This window comes from Odocoileus virginianus, chromosome 16 (assembly GCF_023699985.2).
Source record: "Odocoileus virginianus isolate 20LAN1187 ecotype Illinois chromosome 16, Ovbor_1.2, whole genome shotgun sequence".
NCBI lineage: Eukaryota > Metazoa > Chordata > Mammalia > Artiodactyla > Cervidae > Odocoileus > Odocoileus virginianus.
In genome coordinates, this window is record NC_069689.1 from 8373715 (window position 1) to 8400782 (window position 27068).

Consider the following 27068-nt stretch of genomic DNA (forward strand, 5'->3'; position numbering starts at 1 on the left):
CCTAGATGCCCATCAGCAGACAAATGGATAAGGAAGCTGTGGTACATATACACCATGGAATATTACTCAGCCATTAAAAGGAATTCATTTGTTTTTTTTTTTTTTAGTTTATTTTTTTTTAATTTTTTTTTTCCATTTATTTTTCTTAGTTGGAGGCTAATTACTTTACATCATTACAGTAGTTTTTGTCATACATTGAAATGAATTAGCCATGGATTTACATGTATTCCCCATCCCGGTCCCCCCTCCCACCTCCCACTCCACCCGATCCCTCTGGGTCTTCCCAGTGCACCAGGCCCGAGCACTTGTCTCATGCACCCAATCTGGGCTGGTGATCTGTTTCACCCTAGATAATATACATGTTTCAATGCTGTTCTCTTGAAACATCCCACCCTCGCCTTCTCCCAGAGTCCACAAGTCTGTTCTATACATCTGAGTCTCTTTTTCTGTTTTGCATATAGGGTTATCATTACCATCTTTCTATATTCCATATATATGTGTTAGTATACTGTAATGGTCTTTATCTTTCTGGCTTACTTCGCTCTGTATAATGGGCTCCAGTTTCATCCATCTCAATAGAACTGATTCAAATGAATTCTTTTTAATGGCTGAGTAATATTCCATGGTGTATATGTACCACAGCTTCCTCATCCATTCGTCTGCTGATGGGCATCTAGGTTGCTTCCATGTCCTGGCTATGATAAACAGTGCTGCGATGAACATTGGGGTGCACGTGTCTCTTTCAGATTTGGTTTCCTCGGTGTGTATGCCCAGAAGTGGGATTGCTGGGTCATATGGCAGTTCTATTTCCAGTTTTTAAAGAAATCTCCACACTGTTTTCCATAGCGGCTGTACTAGTTTGCATTGCCACCAACAGTGTAAGAGGGTTCCCCTTTCTCCACACCCTCTCCAGCATTTACCTGACTGGCATGTAATGGTACCTCACTGTGGTTTTGATTTGCACTTCTCTGATAATGAGTGATGTTGAGCATCTTTTCATGTGTTTTTTAGCCATCTGTATGTCTTCCTTGGAGAAATGTCTGTTGAGTTCTTTGGCCCATTTTTTGATTGGGTCATTTATTTTTCTGGAGTTGAGCTGGAGAAGTTGCTTGTATATTTTTGAGATTAATCCTTTGTCTGTTGCTTCATTTGCTATTATTTTCTCCCAATCTGAGGGCTGTCTTTTCACCTTGCTTATAGTTTCCTTTGTTGTGCAAAAGCTTTTAAGTTTCATTAGGTCCCATTTGTTTATTTTTGCTTTTGTTTCTAATATTCTGGGATGTGGGTCATAGAGGATCCTGCTGTGATTTATGTCAGAGAGTGTTTTGCCTATGTTCTCCTCTAGGAGTTTTACAGTTTCTGGTCTTACATTTAGATCTTTAATCCATTTTGAGTTTATTTTTGCTTACATCACATCTTAAGCATGATCCATAAAAAGAAAAACTGATATCAATAAACCAAACCACACCAAAATGTAACTTTTTCTCTATGAAATACCCTGTTAAGAGGAGTAAAAGACAAAATACACACTGGGGGAAATACAATAAGTCCTCTACATACAACCCTTTAAGTTGCAAACTTTCAAAGATGAGAACATGAGCGCCAGCTTTCATAACCTGTCACCGTGAAAGGCGACCACACGCTCATGGTGGACGTGCCAACGCTCTCAGCTCTTCAGGGGAGAGGAGGGTCGGGCACGTAGACAGAGGGTCTGATAGTGTGAGATGCTGTTGTTTTACACATAAAACTGGATCCGATAAAGGTAATCTCTGATTAACTAAACATACAAAGAGCAAAAAACTTAAAAGTACACCAAAGTGTCACCAAGTCCTGGGGCTGGGCTGGACGCAAGCACCTTACCTTTCCTCTGCTCACAGCTGGTCTTAGAGGCCCAGCTCAGCCGCAGACTCTGGTAATTCGTGTCTTCATCACAAACCAGAGTTCTGGTCAAACAAAAATCTATAACTGTCATAAAAAAGGGAATGTAAATGCCAGGCTAGCAAGAAATAACGGCAACAATCAGAGCGCTGAGCAATAAGCTGATTTTGGGGACACAGCCTTTAGAACCGCCGCACACACAGCAGCCTCCGGAGAAGACTGGCCGTGCCCGGCTGCCCGGGACGGGGAAGCGGTGGTCACGCTCTCCCCCTTCAGACTGGGCATCCGGACAGAAAGAGGACTGCCTATCAGAGCCCCCGCGGCACAGGGAGCTGGTGCGGGCTGCCACACCAGCCTCCCGGGACTCGCAGCCGTGCAGAAGCACAGCTGAAGCGGGGACAGTCAGGTCTCAGCCGTGTGTGTGTGTGTGTGTGTGTGTGTGTGTGTGCGCGCAGTCAGGTCTCAGCTGTGTGTATGTGCGTGTGAATGTGTGTGTGCAGTCAGGTCTCAGCCTTGTGTGTGTGTGTGTGTGTGTGTGTGCGCGCACGCAGTCAGGTCTCAGCCCTGTGTGTGTGTCCGTGTGTGTGTGTGTGTATGTTTGCAGTCAGGTCTCAGCTGTGTGTATGTGCGTGTGAATGTGTGTGTGCAGTCAGGTCTCAGCCCTGTGTGTGTGTCCGTGTGTGTGTGTGTGCGCAGTCAGGTCTCAGCTGTGTGTATGTGCGTGTGAATGTGTGTGTGCAGTCAGGTCTGAGCCCTGTGTGTGTGTCCGTGTGTGTGTGTGTGCGCAGTCAGGTCTCAGCTGTGTGTATGTGCGTGTGAATGTGTGTGTGCAGTCAGGTCTGAGCCCTGTGTGTGTGTCCGTGTGTGTGTGTGTGTGTGCGCGCACAGTCAGGTCTCAGCTGTGTGTATGTGCGTGTCAATGTGTGAGCGCGCAGTCAGGTCTCAGCTCTGTGTGTGTGCATGTGTGTGTGTGCGTGTGCAGGGCAGGGGCGGCTGCTCGTGTCTGTGTCAGGGTCCTCCGCTCTAACACCGGGGACAGGACCCATGCCGCTCTCCCCATGCCCCAGGCCCAGCACGGAGCAGGCAGGCTCCACGCGGGAAGCGGGTCTGGCCCCGCCCCATGTGCTCGCCCCTCCTCAGTGCCGCCCACCTCCGGGGGAGCCTCCTGCGCAGTGCCCCCAGCCCATCCCCCTCCGCCGGGCTCTGAACACTTCTCCCACCATCACCCGCGGGGACCTCCACTCCCAGACACGGGCCGGCAGCATCCGGGCCCTCCGTCCTGCACCCGTCCTCCACCCACCTCGCCTTCCGCCACCTACCCGACACCCCGTCAGGCTCAATCTCCAGACTCCTCTCTGGAACGGGAGCTCCCCCACCGCTGTCCTGCGACCCTCCCCAGCAGCTCTGACGGCCCACACGCGGAAGGCGGTCTGTCCCGCCCCTCGTCTAACGGCCTGCCCTCCGTCCTGACCAAGCACAGGCCCCCGCCCCTCTGCCCGCGCCTCACCCTCCGACACCCGCAGTCACCCTGCGCTGCGGTTACTTATCTCATCGCCGGTCGGCGCCCGCCCGCCCCCGCGTCACGAGCACAGACGCGCGTGGTCTGGGCACTGTGTGCAGCCCCGGGATGGCCCGCGGGCCTGGCCCCACGCCGGCGCCCTGCGGCTCCGCCGCTCAGGCCCCCCGAGTCGAGCCCCCTCAGCTGTGGCCTCCTCACAGAGGGGCCCCCCACGGCCCCAACCGAAACTTCACTGGGAGCAATTGACTGTAACCCCTTTCTCTGAGCGATTCTCCTGTGTGCGTCCATCTCGACCGGAACCACACACACTTCTTACCTGTGAATTGTCTCTCCCCCCAGAAGACGCATCCTATCCACCCTGCAGGCCTCCCGGCGTGAACACTGCCTGGCACGTGGCAGGCTCCAGACTTTTTCTTGGCTGTGATGCTCGGCAGGCGGGACCTGGCTCCCCAGCCAGGGATGCGCCCCACGCCCCCCGCGCTGGGCGCGCAACCTGAACCACTGGGCCGCCAGGGAAGCCCCTCGGCCCCCGAACATGAGCCCATAGCCTCCCAGGGTCATCAAGGGCACACAGGTGGGCGCCCAGCCTGAGGCCCTCACCCCTGCGCTGACGTGGGGTCCTTCTCAGCCGCCCTCAGCGACACGGAGGACTCGGGGTCCTCCCTCCAGCCACGAAGTCCGGCGGGGCAGCCCCAAAGCTCTGCTGCCCACAGACCCCTGGCACGCCCCGGATCACTTCCTGTGTTAGTGACCGTGCCCAGAGGCTGCCCACGTTAAAGGACGCACGTGCTCAGAGGAGAGCATGGAGCTTGCGCCCAGGTTCCTACTCTCTCCCCCAGAACAGGGAGGAGACAGTGAAGGGGCAGGGGCCTCCCGAGGGGCACAGGCCACGACCGCCACGGCCACGACGGCCACGGCCACGCTGGGGAGACGAGATCTCACCGTACTTGACGTCTGGAACCGTGACGGAACTCTCTGCGATGTTGGTGGACAGAATGATCTGCCAAACAAAGAAGAAAGGAATCTGACACACTCACACGTATGGGGAGGCATCAGGCGAAGCGAAAATAAAGCGACTCAAAATCATTTAAGGGCAAAAACACTGAACTCAAACTTTAAAATTAGCCATTTTTCTATTTTACACTAAAGCCCACAGCTGGTCAAGGGTCTCGGGGGTGAGGTGAGGAGGAGGAGTCAGGGCAGGGAGCTCTGCTCCACACCAGTGTGGGACCCTGGACCACTCACCTCGTTCTTCTCGTCTACAAATGGAGATACCAGTAATACCCACCCTATTATTTGGGTTAATAAACAGAGAATGCTTAGAACTGCTCCCGGCATGAACCGAGCGCTCAGCACTCCCCACAGCGCCCCCATCTGGTTACTGGACATACCTGTGTCGGGCCGGCACCACCCCCACAGTTCAAGGACAGACAAATGCTATCATAACTGACCTTCCTAACAGCTCTGCAAGGTGATTTTATTCTACTTTCAAACACTAAAATTAAGCCTTGCAGAAGCAAGGTGCTCAAAGGCACACACGTACAAGGGACAGAGCCTCGAGTCATCTGTCCAATTCCACATGCATGCGCTTAACCCTTCACCTCCATGTGAAGTTACAGCTTTTTCCTGGTGGAATCGCTCTCGGGGGTCCAGCAGAGTTCTCAATGCACAGAAAACCAGGCTCATGCACACAGCAGGTGCGAAATGCAGCAGGCGAGAAACGGCATAGGCAGCTCTCCCTGACCCCACATGCGGTCGCTTCGGGGGTCTTGGGATCACCCAGGGGGCAGAGCACGACAGACTCACGGCAGAGGCCCTGCAGGGCTGCAGCACCTGAGAGCCCCGAGGTGCCGGCAAGGCTGAGGCTGCCCCAGAGACGTGAAAGCTTCTCCCGGAATCAGGGGGCTGAGCCGCACGTTCGGGGCCTGAGATCTGAAGCCACACTCCAAGGGCTGTGACAAGATAACCCCATCACCCACCCGTAAAGGATTAAAGAAATGCTCTTAAGCAGGATCAAGAGTGTGGGCTCTGACCACAATCTCCAGGGCAGTGCCAGAGACAGGAGACCCTGAACCCACGACAGACAAGGCCCTGAGGCTGCGGAAATGACACACCTTAGCAAATGGACTTACAAAACAAAGGCAAAATGAACTCATACACCTGGCTCATCAGCATGCACTCGTGGAGACTAACCACCGCTACAGAGCCCGCCACACCACCTGCGGGGCTGTCAGGGTCTCTAAGGAGAAGGTGCTCAAAGCTCAGGACAGGTGCCCCAGCCATCCCACCTTTCTGTACCCAGGCACTGGACTTAAAAACACGTTGTTCTGCTCCTCCAAAGTCACACTTGAATGGAGTGGATAGACCTGCAACCTAGAAAAGACGTAAAAGAAATAAAATATCCACAAAGGGAAAATATATACGAAAATGAGTAACTACTCATTAAGATAATTAAAATGATTTAGGGCAGAAACAACACAACGCTTTACAAGTGAAAACATACAGGTTATCATTTTAAACACACCTTTTATGAACCATGTTTGTGAGAAGTTCGTGCATATAGTTTATTTCACCCAGACCTAGAGAAGAAAGAGAGTGGAGGAGAAAAAAAGAGATTTGTATTCATTTCTAAAAAACAACCTTTAAGATGACATCTTTTTCAAAGATGGTACTACCAATTCATTTTATTTGACTTTTTTATCCTCTTCACCTAAATACTTCAGTATCACAAGGGACAAGTGTACAATATTGTTTTTGTTGTTGTTTGGTCACGAAGTCGTGTCCAACTCTTTGCAGCTGGGCTGCAGCACGCCAGACTCCCCTGTCCTTCACCGTCTCCGGAGCTCGCGCAAACTCATGTCCACTGAGTTGGTGATACCAGCCAACCAGCTCATCCTCTGCCGTCCTCTCCTGCTCTCAATCTTTCTCAGCATCAGGGTCTTTGCCAATGAGTCGGCTCTACCAGTAACTCAAAAACATGAGAAGAGCCATATTCTTCCGGTGTTCTCCTTTCCACAACGACTGCCTGTGAGTGCTGGCCCCATGAGTAATTTTACATTTCCTGCCCCCCTCCACTGCTTTTCCAAATGTCCTACATTAATTATGCAAAAATTTTACAACCAAAAACTAGTATTTAAAAAGTATTGGTCACAAAGATATGCTACATCTTTCTCATTAGGTTCAGAAATGCTCATTGATAATATATAAAGTTTGCACATGATTTTGCCACATCCTGAATTATCAATATTTGAACCTCTATGGGTTGAACTGTGTGTCCCCCAAAAGATGTGGAAGCCCCAACCCCAGTCCCTCAGAATGTGACTTTATTTGCAAATAAAGCATCACTGCAGATCTAATTAGTTAAGAGGAGGTCACACTGGAGAAGACTAGGCCTTTATTTCAATAGGACTGGTGTCCTTGTAAGACACACACACACAAAACACCACGTAACAATCAAGGCAGAAGGAGAAGTGTTACAGCCACAAGCCAAGGGAGGCCAAAGGCTGCCGGCCAGGAGAAGCAGGAAGAGGCCGGGGAGGAGTCCAGCTGGAGCCTCAGGGGGAGCAGGGCCCTGAGACACTGATTTTTACTTCCAGTCTCCAGAACAGCGAGAGGATAAATGCCTGCCGCTCTAAGCCTTCTGGTTTATAGCACTGTTATAGCAGCCCTAAAAGCACTAACACGGAACCATTCCCAAAAGATAAGTTAATGAGACGAAGATACTCTCAAACCCGAGCTCACATAAACACGGAACAGAGGACAGGCTAGGCTGTAAGCTGTCACCTCGCTCCGGCGGCGAGCAGCGGCGGAAAGCGCCCCCGGCGTCAGGGGTTCCCGGGAGCGCACTGCCCCGGCTCCCCTCCAGCGCGTCCTCCTACGTCACGCACACAGAACTCGCTGACAGATGTCTACACGGGCAAACGCAGCGCCACACCACTGCCCGCTGATGGCTGTCTTCTGGATACAAAACTCATCAGTATCAAATACAAAACTAATCCATATCAACTTAAGCAACACATGATCAGTGCTTTCAACTCACATGTTGTATTCCAAAGTAAAATAAGTTACCTTTAATTCATGCTTTTTGTTCTCCACCAAAACTGGCACAAATACCCACATCCTCTACATATTACTTTCCAACAACAAAAAAAACTCAGGAAATGTCATAAGATTTCATCAAGCTGTATCACTTAATTAAAAAGTCATTAAAAAAACATCATTTTGGAAAAAGTACAATTTAACATAGATTAATCTTGTCAAATGAATAAAAGACACTTGCTCCTTGGAAGAAAAGCTATGACCAACCTAGACTGCATATTAAAAAGCAGAGACATTACTTTGCCAACAAAGGTCCATCTAGTCAAAGCTATGGTTTTTCCAATACTCACATATGGATGTGAGAGTTGGACCATAAAGAAAGCTGAGCACCGAAGAATTAATGCTTTTGAACTGTGGTGTTGGAAAAGATTCTTGAGGGTCCCTTGGACTGCAAGGAGATCAAACCAGTCAATCCTAAAGGAAATCAGTCCTGAATATTCACTGGAAGGACTTATGCTGAAGCTAAAGCTCCAATACTTTGGCCACCTGATGTGAAGTGCTGACTCATTGGAAAAGACCCTGATGCTGGGAAAGATTGAAGGCAGCAGAAGGGGACGACTGAGGATGAGATGGTTGGATGGCATCACCAACTCGATGGACATGGGTTTGAGCACGCTCCAGGAGACGGTGTGAAGGACAGGGAAGTCTGGTGTGCTGAAGTCCATGGGGTTGCAGAGAGTCAGACACAACTGAGGGACTGAACTGAACTGCATATTGTCAAGTACCTTAAACAGATTATTTTCTCAAATACTGAAGAGAAAAGAACTCAAGGACTACCTTGATTATTTTCATGGTATTACAATAATGATGTTATTATTAAATGACCTTTAAATACAGATGGATGACAATTACCTCAAAAATAGCAAACTTAACATAGACAAATTTTTCCTGAAGGGGGCCAGATTGCTCTCAAAAATAACATTAAACTCTTAATTACCAACATTTTTAGCAACACAAAGGTTATAGTAAGAAGTCAGACTGAGAACCCCACCCATCCCCATTCCCAGAGTCCAACAATAAACCCACACTACGAACACCACATTTCACCATATGTGCTAGACACAAACCAGCCTCCATCCTGAGCACGATGCCACGTCATGAAAGGATGGCACTCACCCGGCAGAAACACCAGCACACTGCTTCGCTCTGACACAAACGGGGTGCCCGACCGGGTCTTGGCCCTGTTAAAAGGTGAGGTGCACAAGAATTAGTCAAGGAGAAGTAGCCGTGGTTTTCACAGAGCCCTGGGAGTACAGGCTTCTAACCGGGAGAGGCTCTTACCTGCAGGTCACCCACTGCACCACTCTGTCCTTTACATAGGACAACACAAGGCCCCGGGACGGGAGACACAGCCCAACGCCCCCCAGGGAGCCAAGGGGCCTCCAGCCTCCTGACTCCTTTCTCCATTAAAACTCATCATCGGCAAAAGTCTCTGATGTTTAGTTACTGTAATCTAGACTCTCAAAGTACAAAACATTTAGAATAACTATTACAAACAAAACTTAAACTTACAAGGAATCAAGACGATTATCAGAAAGCATTTTTATATACCAAGATCTCAAGCCGCCCCCTTGCCTCCTGCCTCCATCAGCCCATCTGCTTCGTGTGAAGCCAGGACTCTGGTTCCCCCACAAACCCCCGTGGCCCGCCCAGGCGCCGGCACAGCAGCGAGACAGTCCGCTCCCTGCCCTGCTCACGTCCCGGCCGGAGAGACCGACAAGAACAAAGAAGTGGGAACCTTCAGCTCAGCAGTGAGACTGTGGCCACTGGGCTGCCCTCTCACCTCGCCTCTTTCCCAGGAATGGCGTGGACTGTTGTTTCTTGGCTTCTCCAAGAATTAAAAAAAAAAAAAAAAGAGTTGAGTGGAAATTAATGAAACAGAGAAAGAAAAACAACAGGAAAACAAAAACCTAGCTCTTTGAAAAGACAAACTGACAAATCTACCTAGTTTGACCAAAGAAAGAGTCCAGTTACTACAGTCAGAAATGAAAGAGGGGCTTCCCCGGTGTCGCGGTGGGTAAGAATCCATCTGCCAATGCAGGGGACACAGGTTCGATCTCTGGTCTTGGAAGATTCCACATGCCACGGGGTAGCTAAGCCCACGTGCCACGACGACTGAGCCCGCGAGCAGCGACCGCTGAAGCCCAAGTGCCTCGGGCCTGTGCTCCACAACAAGAGGAGCCTGCGCTCACAGTAAGAGGAGCCCCGCTCTCCACAGCTAGAGAAAGCCTGAGCACAGCCGCACAGAGCCTGCAGCCAGAGAGTAATTAAACTGCTTTCTGTTAAAAGATAAATAAATAAAATAGGTCCTGCTATTTAAAAAAGAAAATCAAAGAGAAGACACTGCTGCTGACTTGACAGAAAGGAAAAGGACTGTAAAGGAGCACCATGAGCAACCAAAGGCCAACAGATCAGAAACAGACAGGAAATGGACAGTCCTAAAAGACACCAACCACTGAAACTGATCAAAGGGAAGAGAGAATCTGAACAGATGACACCGCTGGAGGGAAAGCCGCCGGCAGCAGCACGCAGACGCCCTGAGCCCACAGAGCCTCACGAGGTTCATGAAAAGGCGGCCGCAGCTCTCCACAGACAGCAGCCACACCGCAGGGTATCAAAGAGCAGGGACACCGAGGGTCAACCAGGCACAGACGCACCTACCTACGAGGAGCCTCAAAGAGCAGGAACGCGACCGAGGGTCAACCAGGCACAGACGCACCTACCTACGAGGAGCCGCTGAAGCAAAAGGTCCTCACCATAATAAGAGAAGCCAGAAGATTATGGGAAAATATAAAATACTGAGAGAACAATAAAAGTGGGTGCATTTGACATATGTAAATTACTTATCAATAAAGTCATTTAAACTAAAAAATTAGAAAAAGTACATGTAAGGAGAGAAACAGAAACCAAATTTTACATTTTACAAAACCGCGTTTCTCAAATGAGCATGAGGCTTTTTTAGCCATATAAAACCTGAGAAGGTTTACCAACAGACTCAAACTTCTGAAGGACATGCTTTGGGATGAATGGAAACGATCTAAGAAAGAAAGTCTAAGATGAAAGAATGATGTATAAAATGACATGTATTTGACTAAATGTAAACCCACTGATCATATAAAAATAACAAAAAACTGTGGGAGCTTAAAAACAGTTAAAAATGGTACTCATTTGCACGTAAGCTGTTACTTTCCAACTGGGGGGTCAAGCACTGCTCAAGGCCCAAGGCACACGTGGTCCTGGTACGTCCCTGGCCCTGTCACTGGATCAGCGGAGCAGAGTCCAGACAGAATCCAGACAGACCCAAGTGCAGCGTCGGCAGGAAATCTATTCTGAATCTGCCTCCCTCCACGGCATCCTTGGGCAAGAAGGCAGGACAACGATACCTTGACACTCACTGCACATTCACATCACACAACCAACAGCTAAAAGCAGAGAAGTGCCGCGTCTGTGCGTGCCTACAGTCTACAGAGAACAGCCTTCCGAGAAGTCCAGGGCTGGTTACCATGAGGAGGCGGAATCTGTATTCTGCTTGTTGTTCCAATATGTAAACAGTAAAAGTTTTTATTTTTTAATGCAGTGTAATATCCTGAAAGACTCTAACCACACCTGTAACCTAAAACTGCCCTTAAGGGAAAATACCTTCTAGGTTTCCAAGAGCCAGTCAACTAACAGGCATCTGAATGACAATGGCTAACTGTCTAGAATCAGGAATAGAGCTTTAGGATAAATGGAATCAAAGGCAAAGAAAGCATTCAACAGTCTCTCCCACAACAGTCCTGCAAGTTTTACCTCGGGACTGGGCAAGGCATGACTTCTGCATGTCTATCTTCAGGCCGCAGTTTCCAGCTTAAAACCTGTCAGCCCTAAAACTGTACTTACTATGGTTTTAACTGCTTTAAAATATAAATTTCCAGTAAAACATTTGTTAGATACTAACTTTAATTTTGCCGGGAGAAATATCAATAACTTCAGATATGCAGATGACACCACCCTTATGGCAGAATGTGAAGATGAACTAAAAAGCCTCTTGATGAAAGTGAAAGAGGAGAGTGAAAAAGTTGGCTTAAAGCTCAACATTCAGAAAACTAAGATCATGGCATCTGGTCCCATCACTTCATGGGAAATAGATGGGGAAACAGTGGAAACAGTGTCAGGCTTTATTTTTTTGGGCTCCAAAATCACTGCAGATGGTGACTGCAGCCATGAAATTACAAGACGCTTACTCCTTGGAAGGAAAGTTATGACCAACCTAGACAGCATATTAAAAAGCATAGACATTACTTTGCCAACAAAGGTCCATCTGGTCAAGGCTATGGTTTTTCCAGTGGTCATGTGTGGATGTGAGAGTTGGACTGTGAAGAAAGCTGAGCGCCGAAAAATTGATGCTTTTGAACTATAGTGTTGGAGAAGACTCTTGAGAGTCCCTTGGACTGCAAGGAGATCCAACCACACCATCCTGAAGGAGATAAGTCCTGGGTGTTCACTGGAAGGACTGATGCTGAAGCTGAAACTCCAATACTTTGGCCACCCCATATGAAGAGCTGACTCATTGGAAAAGACCCTGATGCTGGGAGGGATTGGGGGCAGGAAGAGAAGGGGATGACAGAGGATGAGATGGCTGGATGGCATCACTGACTCAATGGGCATGAGTTTGAGTAAACTCTGGGAGTTGGTGATGGACAGGGAGGCCGGCGTGCTGTTATTCATGGGGTCACAGAGTCGGACACCACTGAGTGACTGAACTGAACTTTATATAGAGTGACCACTGAAAAGAAATCTATAGTTAATATGATAAAAACACTAAAATTCTTCAAAATGAACAAAGACTTCCCAATCCCATTGAAGCTCACAGCCCGCTGGAGGATCTCTTACCCACTCTCCTTCATGTCCAAGTCATCGAACATCTGAATCAAGGAGACGGCAACCTCATAGACAGCCTTGGTTATCACTGGCTCCTCCAGGAGGTGAGGAGAAAGCTATAAAGAGGAAGAAGGGACGGTGGAATACCAAAGAGGTTCACCAAGGGAACTCGTAACAAACACCCCAAATGAACATGGTATCGCGGGCAGCCAGGATCCAGGCACTCGCTAAACAACAAGCCCCCGACACACAGCCCTGACCGGCACCGCCCTGACCCCGCCGCTGGGGCAGAGGAGCGGTCAGGGCGCACACGGCACAAGTCAAAGGTCCGGCAGGACGTCTGTTCTGAAGACACGGAAAAGGAGCTCCAAATGCCTGTGGAGCCAGGAGGAGCTTCCCCTCCCCTCTGTCAACCCGCCCCGGAGAGCCGAGGACTGAGCCCGCCGGGGAGACCACCGGTCCGCCTGCACCTGCGACGGTGGCCACGGCGCATCGCGGCCGCCAGGGCTCTGTGGGAGAGACTGGCCCGCTTTGAACGGGTGTTAACACCAGCCTGGGAGCCCAGTCCCTTTACAGTTGCCCTCGGGCGGCCTCTGGAACACTGCGGTTCAGCCACACCCACCACCCCCTGGGGAGCTCAGGACCACCAGTCTGAGCTGACAGCATTCACATGACCAAGGCCATCACTGGGAATGCATCTCCCTAGAATACCCACCATTACATCATAGTTTCCATAAAATCTATTTTATAGCCATACTGCAGTTTTTCACCAAGAATAAGACAGTTGTTTTGTTTAATAATTTTACTTATCAAGTACTGTATAAAAAGACATAGCATTTGATTGTGTGCAGAACATATCAGAAAAAGACTTTAGGAGAAGTTAGCTACAAATACCAAGTTTTTTCCAATTTTTAGAGTAAATTAAGTCAGTTAGTACTTAAATAATCTGTTTCCTTATTACAATTCTACTAATGTAAGCATGACAAATTATCTTCTATTTAGTCAATTAACTTTGAGTAAACATGCTTGATGTTTAACCTTTATCTTAAGCAATTTTCTACTTTACCCAGTCACCAGTACTTACCACACTAGAGAAGAGAGACAAAGAAGTAGCTCAGTCGTGTCCGACTCTTTGCCACACCATGGACTGTAGCCTATCAGGCTCCTCCATCCATGGGATGGGCCCATTGTAAAAGAAACAATGCGTTCCAACATACCCTGCTATGATGAATGTGCTCCAAGTCGTTAAGGTAATACTCCTCAATTGAAAAGGGTTTTCCTCCCACTTCAAAAACATAAGCTGGGTTCATCTTGTTCTGAACAGGAACAGCAAAGTAATCTGCAAACTCTCTACAGTTGATGGTGGCTGACATGAGGACAACCTAGAGGAGGAGAAACCATCAAGACAGACAAAATAATGACAACCATGATGATGACTGAAAGGCTCTTCAGAAGCCCAGGCTTCTCTTGTTTTAGTAATTTTCAAAACTTTCATTGAATACTTTGACTTGATCTCCAGTGTAATACAAATTATTACAATCTAAAGAATGCTCAGAGATGTCAACTTTTACAATTTCTCTTCAATTACTTTATCAAGTGAGAAACTACACTTCTCCAATAAAGCTCAATTACAACCATTTACCTAAGAGGACACTTGCATCAGAAAACTAATTTAGGACAGAGCAAGCTCCAGACGGCGTGTTCCAGAAAGCTGAGAGAACAGAGCGGCCACGAGGAAGAAGACAAGGGAGCCAGGAAACCTTGACCCTAAGCGGAGAAACGGGAGGCGCCCGGCAACCAGTCCCAACTCAGTGGACGGCAGAGGCTCGGGGGCTCCCTGCAGGTTTCAGTTTTGCCAGAAAGCAAATCTGGGATGACATCCTGAAGAACTCAGCCGTGACGGCCAGAAGCAGCATCTGCAGCCCGCCAGCTGTGCCCTGGAGAAGGCACTAACAGGGTCTCCACCGCCCGCCAGGCCCCAAAATGCTAAGCGGGAGGCAGCAGAGCTGGCTGCTGGCTGCTGGCTGCATTTCTGAAGTCTAAGTCTTCGCAGAAAAGTAAAAACTTTACACAGACATTACTAATACACTTATTGGGCAGACAGAATGTCTGTATTTCCCCTCTGATGTCAGAAACGAAAGGTCAAAACCCCACCGACCAGAGCTCACTCAGACGCCAGGTTCTGTGAGGCCCCATGGGTGCTACTAATGGCCCCCAAGGGCACACCTGTCCCAGCAGAAGAGCTCTAACGCGTCTGCCAGAGCCGCCAGGCTAGGGCGCTTCAGGGCTTCTGTCCCACCTAAGCGCGAATCTGCACTGCTGACGGCCACAGTCGGCCCAGGCTGCCGCAGCCTCCCCGCCCTGCATCCTCCCTGCAGCTCAGCTCTCCGCTCGTCCCTGCAGATGCTCAGCAGCCTGCCTGCCCTGACACCTGCTTGTCCAGGGGGCCCCACTGAGTCTGAGCAGCCAGCGCCGACAGCAGGGTCGGCAGGCAGGGGACAGCATGAAGCTGGGGCCCTCTGGAGGTCTGGGTGCAGAGCAGAAGGGGGACTGGAAGGCCCATCTGCCCAGGTTCCTGCATCTAAGGCCCCCACGGCAGCTCTCCTTTTAAAACGGAGTAAGGGAGGAAGTTTCGAGAGTTTCAAAACACTTACTACAAAGCCATACAGAACATGACTTCTAGTTTCTTAGCCCAACTACATACACCATTACAAGGTTCTATATTCAGAAAGCATTATGCTTCAAACATTTTTTTAATAAATCATGAAAAGACTGAAACTGACAAGCCATTTCCTACTATGCATATGATCAGTACCAAATTCCTGAGCACCATTTCCAGTAGTGTAGCAGATTTTTTAAAATTCACCAACACTCTTAACTCTCTTAACTCCTAAAAACTAGAAAAAAAAAACCCATAATCAAGTTATTATCTTACAGTAGTCTTAAAATGACAATCATGGGTTTCCCTGGTGGCTCAGTGATAAAGAACCTGCCTGCCAATTCAGGGGACACGGTTCAGTCCCTGATCCAGGCAGATCCCACACGCCAGGGGATCAGCTACTGAGTCTGTGCTCCAGAGCCCAGAGTGCAGCCCCTGAAGCCGGAGCGCCCCGGAGCCCGCGCCCCCCAACGAGAGAGCAGCCCCTTCCCGTGGCAACGAGAGGAAGTCCACAGTGCAGCCAGAAGTAAGTAGAATTACTATTAAAACATGATCATCAAGAAAGGTCTGGATCTGTTGATTCTCTGCATCACGTGATGGTCATCTAAAGCAGTGAAAGTGAAAGTTGCTCAGTCGTGTCCGACTCTTTGCGACCCCATGGACTGTACAGTCCATGGAATTCTCCAGGCCAGAATACTGGAGTGGGTAGCCTTTCCCTTCTCCGGGGAATCTTCCCAACCCAGGGGTTGAACCCAGGTCGTCCACATTGCAGGCGAATTCTTTACCAGCTGAGCTACCAGGAAAGCCCAAGAATACTGGAGTGGGTAGCCTATCCTTTCTCCAGTGGATCTTCCTGACCCAGGAATCGAGCGAGGGTCTACTGCATTGCAGGCGGATTCTTTACCAACTGAGCTGTCAGGAAAACCTATCTTAAGCACTAAGTCAGCCTACTGCAAGCCTCGGGTTCTACTTCCTCAGTGCCCACCAGGAGAGACTGTGACCCTCCCAAGGTTGCCGTACCCACCCTGGAAGGTGGGGAGGGAGGAACGTCTCCCTAGGTGAGCCGAGAGACGGAACATGTGCAGACAAGGCACCGTGCGGTCTAGAGGGCACCTGGGTTCCGGAAACAGCAAGTCCTCTCACAGCCCTCCCCGTGACGAATGACCGCACCAGTCACCACGGCGCGGGAAGACTCCCGCAGAGCAGAGCCAGGCTGATCGGTGTCTAGACTGCATAATAATTATAAACCCTCTGCTACTCTGGCCAAGGTCACGTCCTCATCCTTTCAGTTCAGATAAAATGTAAACTATATTGGCCATTCCCACAGACTTTTGGTTAGCTCCTAGCGTAAGTCTCCTATAAAAGCAGGGCATATAACCACTAACTTCAGTGCGACTCAGTGCTGCTTATAAAACAGAGATGACAGACACGAGTCACATTCCCTCAAACTGGTACTTATTCAGCCCAAAGCCATGCTCCAATACCCAGCATTTCATTATTTTCTAAAATCTGGAGAATATTTTACAATTTAATGCAACATCATAACGAAAAACTCTTCCAGTCTGATCCCAAAAGAAGGCCCTCTAGCCAGCTTCCTAGCAAGATATGGAGGCCTGCAGAGACAACGATTTTAAGAGTCAGTGCTTTCAACCATTTCTACTGAACAAAACTACATAATAAACTTTAACCCTAAATATTTCAGTTACTCATGAAATCAACTTTACCTTCACAAAACGTGAATTTGTTCTTAAAAGTTTGCGGACAACTAACAACAGGAAATCCATTTCTTCAGTTCGCTCATGTACCTACAAAATAAGAAGGAAGGCCCCCACATGGGAAGGCATCGGTCAGTGCTGAGTCACCAGAGGGAAGGGCTCACTGCTGCGCCCGGGGCCGGGGCCAAGGCTCCGAGACGGACACCGTCACTCAGCCCCAAACAAGGACGAGCAGGAGAGGCATGTGGGCCACTGCCCCCCCCCCCCCAACCCCGGGGTTCCCAGTGGGCCCAACTGGCATCCGGGCAGGGGAACGTCAAGCACTCTCAGCCCCACCCGCTCAATGCCAACAGCGCCCTAGGCCCCTGTGACAACACAGAGAAGCACAGAGCAGCCGCCCGCGGCCAGCCCGGCCCACAGCTCCTGCCCCAGGCCCAGCCGAGCAGTGTGCGGGGCAGCAGGCCGCCTGCTCGGCAGGGCGGGGATTGACAGGAGGCCTGGGAAGAGCCGGCTTGGCAGGAGCGAGCAGGGCAAGGCTGGGGCGGAGCAGAGGGCAGCCCGGAGCCTTGCAGGAGCATCTGGGACGAGGGGCTACAGGGCCCCAGGGGCCTGCTGCTTGTGGAAAGCTGCCCCATGCAGACAGTGCCTTCCAGTCAAATCCCCCCAGGGCCTGCCTACCCCAGCCCTGCCCACCCCCCACCAGATAACGCCAAGGGCCGAGTCACGTGTGGTGCTTCTCACACTGACCAGGCTGCCCCGGGCACAGGGGATTCCTCCCTGGGCCATGTCTCTGCTGACGCGGAGAGACGAGCCCCTGAGTCCCAAAGGGGGAGCCCCTTCTCCGCAGGGCGAGAGGCTCCACAGCGGCTTCTCTGGCCGGACCGCTCAGAAACCCAACTCTCCCTCGTTCCCTCGGCAAACCCAGCGCTGAGCGCAGCACCGCAACACGGACGTGCTGCCCTGCACTTGAGAAGCAGAAACAAGGGCTGTCCTCGGTAAGAGCCCCGAGAGGGCCCTCCTCGGCACCGAGGCCCCCGGCCCCCACAGCTCAGACTTCACACGACCGCCTCTCCCCGCTGCTGGAGGCCAGGCGCCCCTCCTGCCCGAGGACCCACTCGGCCCTCCACCCCGGGGTCCCGCGGTCCTCTCCCTGACGCTGGCCTTCCTCCGTCCACATAGTCACACCTCAGCAGACATCTGTCCCCCCAGCAGAGAGGCTGAGAGCAGAAACTACAGCTTCTCCAACTTTATGACCTCAGCACCTAATGAGGCAGGCGCTCTGCAAATGTTTACTGAATGAATGATTCACCTGAAGTGAGTTTATTCTCTTCCCAGAGCTAAGAAGGTAAGGACGAGACCATTCCATTTCCTGCTTATTTAACTTATGTGCAGAGTACATCATGCGAAATGCCAGGCTGGATGAAGCATAAGCTGGAATCAAGATTGCCAGGAGAAATATCAATAACTTCACATATGCAGATGCCATCCTTATGGCAGAAAGCAAAACTAAAGAGCCTCTTGATGATGGCGAAACAGGAGAGTGAAAAAGCTGGCTTAACACTTAACATTCAAAAAATGAAGATCATGTCATCCAGTCCCATCACGTCATGGCAAATAGATCAGGAAAAATGGAAACAGTGACAGATCTTATTTTCTTGGGCTCCAATATCACTGCAGATGGTGACTGAAGCCATGAAATTAAAAGATGCTTGGTCCCTGGAAGAAAAGCTATGACCAACCTAGACAGCATATTAAAAAGCAGAGACATTACTCCATCTAGTCAAAGCTGTGATTTTCCCAGTGGTCGTGTGTGGATGTGAGAGTGGGACCATAAAGAAGGCTGAGCGCCAAAAAATTGATGCCTTTGAACTATGGTGCTGGAAAAGACTCTTGGGAGTCCCTTGGACTGCAAGCACATCAAACCAGTCAATCATAAAGGAGATCAACCCTGAATATTCACTGGAAGGACTGATGCTGAAGCTGAAGCTCCAATACTTTGGCCACCTAATGCCAAGAGCCAACTCACTGGAAAAGACCCTGATGCTGGCAAAGACTGAAGGCAGAAGAAGGGGATAACAGAGGGAGCGATGGTTGGATGGTGCCATCAACGCAATGGACACGAGTCTGAGCCAGCTCTGGGAGATGGTGAGGGACGGGGAGGCCAGCGTGCTGCCGTCCGTGGAGCTGCGAAGAGCGGGGCACGCTGAGCAACAGCATCATTCCATCTCTCCTGCCTGCTGCCTTCAGCTTCTGCTCTTGTATTTGTTTTGAAATTCAAATCATCCCACACAACAGGAACAATATTCTTTGTAAACATGAAACTTCAGGCCTATCCAAACCTATTCATTCTTTAAGCAAACAGTTATCACAGTGCCAAGTGAGAAGACGCTCCAGTGGGGGCAAGTTCCCGCGGAGGGCAGCTGACGTGCTCAGGTACCACCACGCAGCTTCAGGAGAAGGACGCCAGCAACACCGTGCACACAGGCGTGTCCACGTCACTCACGTGTGCGAGTGCAGAAACACCTCCCTACACAGTCAGAAAGATGCTGGACCTGCAGAGACAAGCAGGAGCTTGAGCAGCAGAGACTCTGGAGGAGGTGACCCAGGGTGAGCCTTGCCTGGAGGCCTGAGAGAAAGGCTCAGTGACAAACGGTGACTCCTGTGTACTTTATCATACTGACACCATCTTGGCATACTGTCTAAGTTTGATTTCAACACCACCTAAAGATACTTAAAACTGCCAAAAGTCATGAAGAAAACATGAGCCACACTGCGCATCCCACTGTACCACAAAGAACAATAGAACATGTTCGGCATTTCCCTCTCCCAAACACCCAAGAATGACACAAAACCAGGTACGTGTACACGACCTAGTAAATGCACCCACTCAGCTTTACCTGCGGCACCGATGGGAGAAATGCTCGCGTACTGAGGTGTGGGGAAGTCATTCTGGCTTACACATGGCATGGCTTGAACTTTACACTAGTTGGAGCAGCCTTGTTTGGTGGCCTACCACACAAGCATCATACATCATACATCTTCTTTGTCCACTAAAGAAGAGGGTGCATTTGAAAGCCAAGATGGAGTAACTGTGGTTCAGTCACCCAGGGCGGAGCAGGAGGCCGCTGCGGACATGAACCCAGATGGCCCTGGAGCCCCGAGGACCTGCATGTCCTTAAGTGTGCCGGACTCCAGGCCTCCACCGCGTCCTCACACGGGCTCTGCCAGCAGCAACCCCATGGTCTCAGGTCTCCGCTAACCCTGCAGCCGTCTAACCCCGAGCAACCCTTGCATAAGTGGCGCCCTCCCTTCTCCCCAGCTCCAGTCCTGATTCTTGACAACAGCTCGCGTCACGTTTGTTTTTGCCTTTCCAGGCCCCCACCCTATAGCCCAGAACACAATTCAAGTGCTTCATGAATCTGGGTCTCCCAGGCAATCATCCTCAGTCTGGCTCAGGTAACACCCTTCTCTATTCCTGCTGCACACTGTTTACTGATGATTCCCGCTGACAGCACGTTCGGGTTCCATGCTGAGCACACGCGTACCGACAGTGGAGAGGCCTTCCCGAGGGCCGCTCAGGGGCCTCACTCCAGCCTCTGCCGGGCGCTCCAGAGCCACCTCGCAGTCTCCCACAGATCCCACTTGCCTGCTGTTTCCAAGGCCTCCAGAAGCCAGTGAAGCTTCTCGAGGCATAACTACTGCTGAGGTTTAAACCTCCAGAGTCTGGGCGGAGGTACTTCCAGAGCTCCTCGGACAACTGTTTGAACACAACATCACTTCACCTCAAAAAACCCTTGTTTAACATATAAACAAAACTGGAAATCCCCTGGAGGTCCAGTGGATAGGACTCGACATTCAATGCAGAGGGCGCGGGCTCAATCCCTGGTTGGGGAACTAAGATTCCACAAGCCCCATGGCACGGCTAAAAGAAGACAGAATAAAGTCAAATCAAATGAAAATCAATTAAAATATTCCATCCTTATGGGAAAAAGCTAAGACTGGCACAAAGAAAGGGTTCACAGTACATCATTAGGGATTTTTTTTTAGTAAAGTGAATAGATTAATATCATCTATTCATTTTCTTAAAAGATGTTTTTATTGTTTATTATTCTTGTTTTATTAGATGGAAAGTATCTGTAAGGTGCTGAAAACACCTACAGACAATTAAAGTTTAATTGTCTGATGTGGCTAATACTCCAAACCAGGGTCAGCAGGCGTTCCCTGTAAAAGGCCAGAGGGCAAATACGTCCAGCTTCACGGAACATATGGCCCCATCCCAACTACCCATCCCTTCGGCAGTATCCTCACAGCACTCATACATGGAGCAGAACTGTGTGCCAGCAAAACTTTATTGGCAGAAATGGGCCAAATTTGGCATGAGGGCTGCAGTCTGCCAACCCCTGATCTAAACAAGGAATCTCTGCATTCTCCTCAACCTCCTCACCCATGTCTTGGAAGTTAAGAGCAAAGGATGAAAAGAGCAAATCAACTTCCAAGAGCAGAACAGCCCATACAGACTCAAAGAGCCGTCTGACACTTTACAGGTCACCTGCACCGTGTTCTCTCATCAAACAGAAACAGCGGCACGAGAGCAGAGCACTCACTTCGTCGATGAAGACGTGTGTGAACTCCATCAAGCTCTTGGCACTGACTATCTTCTGCAGCAGGACTCCCGTTGTCACATAAATTAACTTGGTGTCTTCTGTCGCTATTTTTTCCAACCCTACCTAAAATTGGGGAAGGAAAAAAGAAAGAGTTTTCCATTTAAATGGTTTACATTTAACTACAAAGAAGGCACTGTCAATTTCATAATGAAGGTAAGAAAGGGAACAAAAAATTATCATATATTGCAAAAAATATAGGGTCTAAACTAACATAAAATCTCAAATTGATTTCTCTTCTTTGGTGATGCGGGGAGAGACTGGCTTACTAGTCATATTGCCTGTATCATTTTCATGTTGAGATGACTATATACAAAGACCTCTTCAACATAAAGATATAATTAAAGATAAAATTATAAAAGCCATGAGTCTGAGAATTCTCACTTCTTTTCTATTCAACTGAGAAAGAAATTAAGCTATTTCCAAGAACTTCCGATTTTCACTATTTTTGAAATTATGCCGTAATTCTGCTCCATAAGCAACTGATTGCATCTTCTTTCCCAGCAGAAAATAAATCACATCCTATCATCGACCTACAAAAAAGACAAAGCGAACAAAGAGAGAAGCTCACCTGGTAGCCCACCAATCCACCCAAAACCCAGCCACGCTCCCTACTGATCCAGCGGGCGATGCTGCTGGCCCCGATCTTGCGCGGCTGGGTGACCACGATGTTGCAGTAGGCGGAGCGCTGCAGGTAGTGGTCGAGGATGTACTGCGGGAGCTGGGTGCTCTTACCACTGCCTGTGGCACCGTGTATGATCACCACAGAATTGCTTTCTATCATAGAAATGACCTAGAAGGGTAAAAAGAATTCCTTCAAAATTGCCACAAGTTTAACAATGATGTAAAGTGTTACCTATGAACCGAAAGCTTAATCTCAGGAAGACTTTCAGGATTTCTTTTCTCTTCATCCTTACAAGTTAAATCCTTAACCTAACCACCTAAACATCACAAAAGGGACACAGGTTACTAGTGGTTGCTGCACTTGAAACATCTGACCACTGTGAGCAGTAACGAATGGCTACAGAAATCCAGGCCAAGTTCACTGCCCCCTAGGTCTCAGCTTCTTCATCTATAAAAATGAAAATACCAAACTGAATTTCTATAGCTCTTGTTAACTCTAAATTTCTATTATTTTTAAATTATGTGATGAGTCTCCATCTAATTCTACTGGGAAACATGAAAACACAGCTGCTGTTACACATAAGAAATGTACACTCAATTCTCATTTGAAATTCTTCAGACACACTTTAAAACAAGTAACTTCCGCTGCTCCACAGACTGTGTGAGCAGCGCTAACCCAGTTATCCACCCCTCCCCCACCTCCACCCAAAATACTACTGTTATCACTCTAGCCATCAAAATGGTCAGGGGATGCAAATTAATTTTAATGTTGGCCTCTTAAAATTAATAAAGCATATCTACTCTACACAGTTGCAAGATTCAATCTAAGACAAAGTAAAAATGAATTTAGAACATTTACAGTTTCCTGTCATTTATAACCATTTCTTCCATTAGTACAGTTAATTACGATTTCAATACATCTGCTTTTAACCAGGTTTAGGCTGTGCTAAGTCACTTCAGTTGTGTCTGACTCTTTGCGACCCCATGGACTGTAGCCCTCCAGGTTCCTCTGTCCATGGGATTCTCCAGGCAAGAACGCTGGAGTGGGTTGCCAGGGCCTCCTCCAGGGGATCTTCCAGACCCAGAGATCACACGGGCGTTTTTTACATCTCCTGCATAGGCAGACAGATTCTTTACCACTAGCACCACCTGGGAAGCCCAACCAGGTCTAGTAACACACAACTAATTAAAAATGCAATCACCTTGCTGCTGTATTGCCTGACACTGATCATAAAATGATATATCAAGGACTGATCGATCACAGGCAACACAAACAGCCAGCGTGTAAAGGAGCCCCAGTGGAATCCTAGAGGAGGCTGCGGCCAGGGGCAGGCAGCATCTGCGTTCTAACAGGTCTGGGCAGTGGGGCTTGCAAGCAGCAGCCCCTGGGCCGGCAAGTGTGCGCTCACATCCAGTGCACAGCAGGAGAGACGGGACGAAGGACTGGACAGGAAAAGTGGAGCTCGGGGGAAGCTGGGCCTCCCGGTGCCCGCCCAGCCCCTCGTCACTGTCAGCTAGAAACCAAGCGCTGGGTCGCTGGCATGCAAACAGCAAAACCACATCACGAGAAAAATAATGTTACCTCTTCTTTACATCGGCTTATAGGCAAATCAGGATATTTATAGGTTGTCTGTGGGATGCATATCACATTGCTTGATTTAGCTAAAGGTGGCCTTGGACCTGGATTCAGACAAAACAAACAAATACAATGCTATTTCTTATGTGAAAAAAGCAAGATCAACAACCCCATGTTTCGTCTAGTCTATATATACAGCACACACACAGCAAGCTGTGCACACACACACACACACACATTCACCGCTAACACTGCGAGCGCGGTCATTACAAAGCCCCTGAGCACCCACCAGCAGGAATGCTCCACTAGGAGCGGAGCCCCCGTCCATCGCAGCCGCCAACACTGCAGGCCAGCGCCACCGTCTGAGACAAGAGACCCACCTCCCCACCCATCACAGCCGCCAACACTACAGGCCAGCGCCACCGTCTGAGACAAGAGACCTGCAAAGCGCAAAGCTCATCACTTGCAAACGGCACAGAAATGATTAAAGAACTAACTTTGATTGAAAATTCACATCAATTTTCACTCCTCGATACTAGAACAAATCAGCAGTAGACACTCACACACCACCTTGTGAACAGGGATCCTGAGAGGGACCGTCTTTGCTCTGACAAAGACTCGCCAGGGGAGCTCTGCCCAGTCCTGGGAGTGAATAAAAGTGTTAGCTGCTCAGTCGTGTCTGACTCTTCGTGATCCCATGGACTATAGCCTGCCAGGCTCCTCTGTCCTTGAGATTCTCCAGGCAAAACTATTGGAGTGGGTTGCCATGCCCTCCTCCAGGGGTCTTCTCGACCCAGGGATGGAACTGGGGTCCCCTGCGTGGCAGGCGGATTCTCCACCATCTGAGCCACCAGGGGAGCCCGGTGAAGGTGCTCTTATGAAAACACACGCTCCTCTCTGGTGACGCCACAAATTCTTGACCAATTGACAATCATCAAAGTCACAGCATACAAGCTTTTACTGGGAAGTTATTTTATTTCCAAAGTAAACTCTGGAGCGTCCCTGTCCCTCCCAGACCAGCGTGGGGCTGCCCCCCCCCCCCCCGTCCTCCCCTCCATGCCCCCTCCCAGCACTGTGCTGCTCCAGCCTGGCCGCCCCCCCTCTGCCCGGCCACTGCCGTTCCCACCCGACGTCCCTGCTTCTCTTCTGCTCTCCTACGTGCTCCCCTACGCATAGCCTCAGTTTCAAAACTGGCCTAGCTATATAATTACAATACGACTATTTTCCTGCCGTTGAACCAAGAACTTCTTTCGAACCTTAATAGCAGAGGGGCCAGCTCTGCTCTCCTTTGTGGAAACAGAGCTCCTCCCGGGGCACCGGGCACCGACTTCAGGAGGCAGTTCTCCAAGTCCTGCCCCCGACAGCTTTCTGACCTTCCAGTCGCCTCGCTGCTGACCTGAAATCGGAAGCCTCTCCTCCCCCTCCTCCCCCTACCTCCCGGCCACCGTCATGCCCTTGTCCCCTGCTCCCACCGGGGCACTCCCTCCCCGTCTCAGCCCTTCTAGAAGCACTCGGCTCAAAAGCCCTTAAATTAACCACGCTATCTTCAAAACACTGAGCAAAATTCAGAGTGTGAACAGTTCCTAATTTACAAATGGTTCCAACATTTTATTAAATTATTTGGAATTCTAAATGATGGCTGGGTACCCAGACTCTACAAATCCAAGAACTGAGCTAATACATGCCTAAATAGGGAAAAAATCTGGCCCTTCCCTCTCCTGGGGCCGGCAGGCTTATCCATCAGTAATCAGCCTTTCCAGCACAAACAGAAGAGCTGAGGCTCCACAGCCCAGGGAGCCCCGAGAGACGGGGTAGGGAGGCGGTGACAGAGGGAGGGACACCGTAAGTGGCCGGGGCTGCCGGGGCCGTGAGGCGGCACGGACTCTCCAGAGAGACCAGAGGCCGGCAGCGGTGCTTCTCGCTCAGAGGCCGGCAGCCATGGCTCCCAGAGCCGCTGAACGAGCCATCACATTAACCACACTAACGTGACTCACACTCCTTGATGATATGCATTTTGAAGCCTGCTACTCAAACACAGAAATGCTACAAGAAAAATTCCAAAAGGCCTAACTGTATTGTCTAAACCATAGCCCTTCCTCTGTCTAACACGAAACACGGGCTGACGTTTTTAGGTCAGTGGCTGGAGCCGACCCAGCACGAGTCAAGTCCAGCCTCCACGTCCACCGCCAGAGGGAGGACCGGGAACCAAAGAGAGGCTCGGGCTGTGCACCTCCTGCATCCGCGCAGCAGCAGCCCGATCAGAGGAGGGGCCCGGGCAACCGCCGCGAGCAGCACGCGGAGAGGACGGGGCCACTCAGGGCGAGGCAGCACGCTGCACACGGCCGAGTCTCAACTCAGCAGCAATGTAAGAAACACCTCCCCCTCAAAGTCCGCGGGTTTTATTTTCCTATTTTCTCTTTACTCTAGGTTATTACCATTAAAATATTTCACTTGACCTGGAAAAAATGGGAAACCATGAAAATTGCTAGTTTCTCTTTACTAAGTCACCCCATTATTTCGGTATCAACCAAATCTAAAATCTAACCCCAAAATTCAGCAGTTCAGGGCTCCAAATAGTATACAATGGATATAACGGATTTTAACTGAAGAACATAACAACACTGCTTATCAAAAAATCTATTAGACACTGTACACTATAGGAAAGAAGCTTAATTACTACATTACTGATTTAACCATAAAATTAAACCTTCAAAATAAGTAATTACATATCACTTTCTCCAAGCAAGGGTTGGTATTCCAAATACAAAATTAAACTTAATTTGACTGTTTCCTTCTTCAGTTATTAAGAACTCCATAAAGGCCATTTTTTAAACCCAGAAGAAAAGTTCTGAGAGGGATGAAAATCACCAACAGAAATATCACCAAACAAAAAGGGAGGCCGTGCTATGGCCTTTCATCACAACTACAGACACACTCCAGGACGAGTTCAAAACTGCTGTGTGAAAACAGCAGAAACCCGGCAGGGGTCCAGTCTGGAACCAAACTGCTCAGAAATGCTACTAAATTTCAACTTTGAAAAAGTGATTTACCTTTAGTTATACAAAATAATTCCAATGTTACTCATAGAAATTTAGTGAATGTGCGTTCTTGGATTTATATTTAGAAATAATTTTTTAAAAAGAGTTACATAGATGAAATATCACCTGCATCACACCAAAAGCAAACGTGCTCTGTATCTGGACATGACAAAATGCTCACTCTGAAACCTTGGTGCTGGACCAGAATTAGGGGTACTGACGCGATCTCACGGTTTTAACGCAGACAGACAGAACAGGGATAGAAGCTGCTGTGCACGCCGTGTGTATTGCACACACACACACACACACGTGCACGCACACACACGCACGCACGCACACACACACGCAGACTCGAGAGAACCGCCTCTCTGCCTCACAGGCACTGCCACACTTCAGAAGCCAGAGCGTGAGCACCGCCGCTCACCACAGCCCCTCTGCGC

The 27068-nt window shown here is 49.4% G+C and overlaps 1 protein-coding gene across 5 annotated transcripts in view; it reads right to left on the reverse strand.

Annotated features, from left to right (window-relative positions):
- Positions 1 to 27068, reverse strand: part of TDRD9 (tudor domain containing 9) — a 103360-nt gene that overhangs the window by 54065 nt on the left and 22227 nt on the right. For 4 of the 5 annotated variants that reach the window (XR_011491718.1, XM_020911862.2, XM_070477726.1 and 1 more), the window contains exons 3-13: positions 23597 to 23694; positions 21962 to 22183; positions 21334 to 21456; positions 16739 to 16819; positions 13573 to 13737; positions 12368 to 12471; positions 8612 to 8676; positions 5922 to 5976; positions 5686 to 5770; positions 4340 to 4397; positions 1861 to 1965 (exon numbers count right to left, since the gene is read on the reverse strand). Coding sequence is in view for 4 of the 5 variants with exons in the window: in XM_020911862.2 (XP_020767521.2) it covers positions 1861 to 1965; positions 4340 to 4397; positions 5686 to 5770; positions 5922 to 5976; positions 8612 to 8676; positions 12368 to 12471; positions 13573 to 13737; positions 16739 to 16819; positions 21334 to 21456; positions 21962 to 22183; positions 23597 to 23694 (1161 nt within the window). In the remaining variant the exon portion in view is untranslated. The remainder of the gene's footprint in view (positions 1 to 1860; positions 1966 to 4339; positions 4398 to 5685; positions 5771 to 5921; positions 5977 to 8611; positions 8677 to 12367; positions 12472 to 13572; positions 13738 to 16738; positions 16820 to 21333; positions 21457 to 21961; positions 22184 to 23596; positions 23695 to 27068) is intronic. The other variant, XM_070477727.1, reaches the window with a different exon arrangement.